The sequence below is a fragment of the Ostrea edulis genome, chromosome 1 (genome assembly GCF_947568905.1).
Source record: "Ostrea edulis chromosome 1, xbOstEdul1.1, whole genome shotgun sequence".
Taxonomy (NCBI): Eukaryota; Metazoa; Mollusca; class Bivalvia; order Ostreida; family Ostreidae; genus Ostrea; species Ostrea edulis.
This window is the reverse complement of record NC_079164.1, coordinates 14,493,793-14,499,921: the sequence shown is the minus strand read 5'-3', so window position 1 is coordinate 14,499,921 and position 6,129 is coordinate 14,493,793. Positions and strand designations below refer to the sequence as shown.

General features: G+C 35.3%; 1 protein-coding gene across 1 annotated transcript in view; it reads left to right on the top strand.

Annotated features, from left to right (window-relative positions):
• Positions 1 to 3,647: 3,647 nt before the first annotated feature.
• Positions 3,648 to 6,129, top strand: part of LOC125660943 (phagosome assembly factor 1-like) — a 37,357-nt gene continuing 34,875 nt past the window's right edge. Inside the window, exon 1 of the mRNA XM_048892794.2 lies at positions 3,648 to 3,843. Within this exon, the coding sequence (XP_048748751.1) occupies positions 3,780 to 3,843 (64 nt within the window). The 5' untranslated portion in view covers positions 3,648 to 3,779. The remainder of the gene's footprint in view (positions 3,844 to 6,129) is intronic.

Here is a 6,129-nt window from a genome sequence, read left to right as displayed (position 1 = left end):
CCCTTCTCGCCTACAATATACTAACCCTTAATAATACAATCAGCAGAAAAAACACACCAAAAATAATGATAACTTGTGATTTATAGATGTTTTCAAATTTTAGTCAAACTAAACTATCATTTTGGAAAACAAATAACACTGTTCGTAATCTTCACCTTTCATGTAGGTGTGTTAATTGATTATACAGATGTATAAATTTTAAGTGGATTGCTTATATATATATATATATATATATATATATATATATATATGCTGCATCTACATGTAGTTGGTGTTGTGATCTATTTTCCCGAAATTTCAGTCTTCTTTATAATAAACTGTCTTTGCTGTTATGCTCTCTGGGCCCAAAATTGGAATAAACTTAATTCTATCTATCTATCTATCTAATATACTCGACTACTAATTCTTCAGGAATATAATTCTACAATATAAAACAGTTAATACAGTATAAAGAATGAATTACAGAAACTTTGTGTTATATATATATATATATATATGGATCAGCTCTTTGGACGAATAAGGCATGTCCTAATTCACTCCACTTTTAACATTGATTGACAAGCCTAAAGACCAAAAAACATGTAGTCTGCGTTGTAAATACGTTTGTAGATTAGTGTAGTTGTAGTGCTAGATGTATTTATATGTAGTTTTTGTTATTATTCTTTGTTGATATTGGCCACATTATGTAATTCTTTTCGTTTGTCCTGAAGAAGGGATATGGGTCGTCCCGAAAATTTGACAATCTGGTTGTTCGTGGTGTTGGTCATTTTAGTGCTTTGTATATATATATATATATATATATATATATATATATCTAAAGCACAGAAAATTTCACTTTATTTGGATACCCACTTCCGCCCCTACCCGGGGTTGAACTCACGACCTGCGGAACCAAATCTCCTAGCAGCATATGTAACCATCGCGCTAGACCGCTCGACCATATTATACTTTGTGCGTGCGTGTGTGTATGTGTGCAAGTGGATTACTATGAAAGAATTCCTACGATAAATGCCCACTACATCACGAAGATCAGTCAGCATAAATTATTTAATGGACATGAATTCGATTTTAAAAAATTTCACGTGAAGGACACTGAATTTTATACAGTGAGGGGGCGACATAGTCTCTTAAAAAGTATGATCGATCAAAACGCACAGTATACGTGTACAAGATACAAGATATTTTAATCTCCAACATGAACCCCACGAGGCATATATACATGTAAATACGTTTCGTTGTTAGTTGAAGATGCAGATGACGTAGCAGAGCGGACTGAAAACGTTTCAAATTGTCGTGGCTATATTCATATCTAGATTGCAGCATACACGTAAACAAAAAACGTGCCACTCTACAATCAAAAATACTTTATAGAGAAAATTGGTGGGATGTTAGTATCAATATATTTATGTAACTTTACGTGAAACTTGAACCATCACAGAGGTGGTTTAACTTCTCTAACGAGTATGGGGGTAATTTACAATGATTGCAATGTAAACACTTCATCTTTCTGTTCCACTGTACAGATCTTCATCACAACAGAGCTATAGTTAGAAGAACATACACTTGATACAATTACAGGGCAATGGTTCTGATTTTTATTCATTTCATTCACACTTTCCTGTAAGATTTACAAATCAATTCTCTCCTTGCCGACCCAGAAATCAGATTGAATATATTGTATTTGAATATGAAGCAGCCTTTAATAACATGTATAAAGGAAGCATGATTATGTAACAATGCACATAAAAAAAAAAAGCCTGATTTTGTAACCATACATCTGTTTTTGTTTGTTTTGTGTCCTGTTGAGAATTTTTCACCCATATTGAAACGTCACCATCAGTTGTAGGTGATGTACCACAAATTTAGACCAAGGCTTAGCACTTCCGGCCATAGCAGTGAGGGTTCTTGACCGTTCCAACGCCTGTCATGACACGGGACCTCCGTTTGTAAGGTAATATCCAAAAGACCTTTCATTCTCACTTTTAAGTGCCGAATATTTGGCGAAGGAGCAATCACTACCCTATGTTTACGTTTTAGGTTTGACGCGGCCATGACACGAGAGGGGCTCGAACTCGGAACCTTACGAAGCGAACGTTCTACCGCTGAACTATCGCAACTGCATGGTGAAACATACCATATTCGAGAATAACATGATTCTGTAACAATGCACGCTAAGTAGATTTTAAAAAGTTGATATGAAGAAGATGCTGGGGTTCCTCATTGATGATATCTACGTAGTTTTTCCGGTCTTTCAGCAGTCTGTTGGAATTTCCAAGGTCACGACTTGTGCTCCTTTATCAGCTGATCTGTTCTCGTATTCTTATGAGGCAGAATTTATTCAAAAGCTTCTACATGAGAAGAAAAAAATCTCTTACGGTGGCCTTCAACTCAACATTCAGATGTATCGACGACGTTTTATCTTTTAACAATATTCATTTCCAATCAGAAGACACCACAGGCTTCAATATCTGTTCCATATTTGGATACCAAATTTATTGAAAATAGACGTTAACGGCAAACTAACAGCTCAACTTTATGACAAACAAGATGACATCAGCTTCTCCGTGGACAACTCCCCATATTTATGTAGCAATAAACCATTATCACATGCATACAGATATGATGTTTATAAATGTCTGTCAACCGATTCAATACGCGAAAGATGTTCTGCGTTTCTGTGTATGGTCAATTTTTTTTAATCGAAGCAAAATACTGATATGGAAGTTGATGTTACAGGGGTTTTAACAGTTTCGTGTAAAGTCAGCATTTCGCAAATTCTATAATCGTTATAAATTGCAAATACACCCTGTCACTGATTTGATTTGAACGTATTTTGTTGTATATAATATATACAAAAGGATCAGAAGCAAGTTTGTACAACTTACGAGTTCTTCTCTTCTCCATATCCCTGTCATTAAGTCGACTGATGTCTGACGTGTTTCACAGCAATTATTAGATCGTTCTTTACGTACTGATTCTAACTATGGATTACTCCGTTTACCTGATCAAGATATAGAGCCCATGGCAGGTGTGACCGATGCGTACTAGTTAGATCCCCCTATGCACTTTTAGACAGCATTTCCAGGGGTCCGTATTTGTCCCACTCTGAAGTTTGTACTCTTTATCCTACCGTATTTATGAGATTGATCACTATTCTTTATCAGAAAAAGTCTGATTCTGAATACGTTATTTTAAAATGTCTGATTAGGTAACAATACAATCTGACTAAAGTACAGACCTATATTATTATATATAATAATATAGGTCTGTACTTTAGTCAGATTGGTAACAATACATATAAGAAAATTTAGGAATGTATATTGGTATGTAGGTATCTTCACTATCAATTGAACAATAATGTTAAAGATGTTTTTTTAAGAAATGCATACAAATTTGATATGTCATACATCTATTCCATGATTGGCCTTTTAAAAAAACCACGGAGGATATTCCAATCCCAGGGAATATTTTTTTTTTCTTTCAAATTCTTTTTCCTTCATCAACGAAAACTTTGATGAAATTGCAGTATTCTTTTACGGCGGACAAGAAATTAAATTAAAAGAAGAGGAAGAGGGGGGGGGGGGGGTCTGTAAAAGCATTGATCCGCCAACGGTAAGTAAACAGGAACTTTAATTGCACGCATGCGTAAACGATTCAAAACAAAAATGGCGATTTATTAGACGACGACAACATAGAAATACATAAAATGTCTTTACGTTAGAGTTGTTCATTAAGTAGACCATTCATTTATCATTTTCACACTTAGTAAATCTATTATAATGCTTGATCTTGAGGTAGTTCCAGAAAGATCACTCGGAAACGAACAATGGGAGTTTGTTTTGGGTAAGTCTGTTGTTGATTTTTGCACTGCTGTGCATTTTTGAGCGTCAGTATTTGTATTGAAGGTATTATCATCCATTTGAATATATCACATAACTTATTCAGGAAGGAGAACTAAGAAAAAGAATAGAAATTTTTTACAAAAATCAGCTAAATGAACAAAGGTGAAGGTCGAATTGAAACAGCTGATCATTGTAAACAAACCAGCTACCTGCATTGTTTAATGGTAACCCAAACGATATGGGCTATTTATTACTCAGGAATTTCTTATTCTGGAATTAATTCAGATATGACAGTTTGTTTACGTGACTATTCTAGTCTACCCTTCAGTAAGATGTAATTATTTAGGTAGACCTGTTTCCAAGAACGTTTGAAGTAAGATATGTGGGGAAAACAGGGTAGTTTCTAGTACATCATGGTGCCTTAAATAAGTCTCAACTTCTAAGATAAGATAAGGTAAGCTTTATTGTAAGTCGGCATGTCAATACAATAAGAAAACATAAGCTCCAGGGAGCTTTTAGACCGACATATAACATATTTATTTACAAAGTAACAAGTAATTAATGAGAAACAATAAGTCTACCATGTTTAACAGTTACATTTCCATGTGAGAGTAAAGTCAATTCACATGGAAAGAATCCGGCTAGAAAAATGATTAAAATAGAAAATTCCTAGATGTTTAAAACACATTGTAAGTTAATATTATTAATTGATATCAAGATTTAAGGTAGAACACCTTTACACACTGATGAAAATTTGAACAGATATCTTGTTATAAGCCCGTCATTAGACAGGATGTATTATGTTATGGTGCTGTCCATGTGGCTGGCTGGCTGTCCATCCATCCGTCAGGGGTCATGTTTTCCGGACTTTTTTACATAACGTATGCATGTACAACTTTGAAATTTGGTCACAATTTCTCCGTCAAAAAATTGTAAGAGTGAGTTTGCATTTCAGCTGAATTGGTCCATCCTTGACCTACTTTAGGGCTAGAAGTAGGTCAAACAGTTTTCTGGACTTTTTTTGCTACAGATACAGATATTACCCTGAAATTTACACATAAGCTTCCCTTAAGAGGAATACAAATTCAGTTTGCATTTCAACTGGATTGGTCTGTCCATCCATGACCTACTTTAGGACAAAAAGTAGGTTAAACAGTTTTCCAGGCTTTTTTCTTTATGGATACAGATATTGCCCTGAAATTTAGTCACAGGCTTCTTCTTGAAGAATTACAAGTTCGATTTGAATTTCAGCAGGATTGGTCTGTCCTTGACCTACTTTTGGGCTAAAAATAGGCCAAGCAAATTTCCGGGTTTTTTTTCATTACGAATACAGATATTACACTGAATTCAGTCACAGGGTTCCTCTTGGAGGAATACAAGTTCAGTTTGCATTTCAGCTGGATTGGTCCATCCTTGACTTACCTTTGAGCTAAAATTAGGTAAAACAGTTTTCTGGGCTTTTTTTTATTACGGATTGCAGGATACAGATATTGCCTTTATATTTAGTTAAAGGCTTCCTCCTGGAAGAATACAAGTTCAGTTTGCATTTCAGCTGGATTGACGCACTATGACCTACAGTACTTTAAGAATAGGAGTAGGTCAAACAGTTTTCAAGATTTTTTTGTTGGTATGGTCACAGGTATTGCTCTGACATTTAGTCACAACCTCCCTCTCAGTTCAGATTTTAAACATTTCAACTTAATTGGTGCACATGACCTACTTTAGAGCTAAAAGTAGATCAAATGGTTTCCTGGACTTTTTATCATTATAGACAGATATTGCACCGACATTTTGTCACAACCTCACTCTCAGAGAAATACATTGTCAGTTCACATGTCAGATGGATTGGTGTGTCATGACCCATTTTAAGGCTTTCTATTCAGAATCTGTGTTGTATCAATTCAGAGTGCACAATATGCTTCAAGGTTGAATTTCGCAGTCCTACGGGCGTATATTGTTCCGTTTGCGGTACTCTTGTTTTTCTATTCAAATTCTTTTCTACCTATATTCCTTTTTAGCTCACTTGAGCTGAAACTTGGCATGGTGAAGGGCTTTCAAGTTTGTTGAAATGAAGGGCCATGCCCCTTTCAAATGGGAGATAATCACAAAAATGCAATAATAGGGTGGGGTAATTTAAAAATCTTCTCAAGAACCACTGGGCCAGATGAGCTGAAATTTGCACGAAAGCTTCCTGACATAGTGCAGATTCAAGTTTGTAAAAATTATGGCATCTGGGGTAGGTTGGGGCCACAATAGGGATAAAAGTTTTACATGCAAAGATATATAG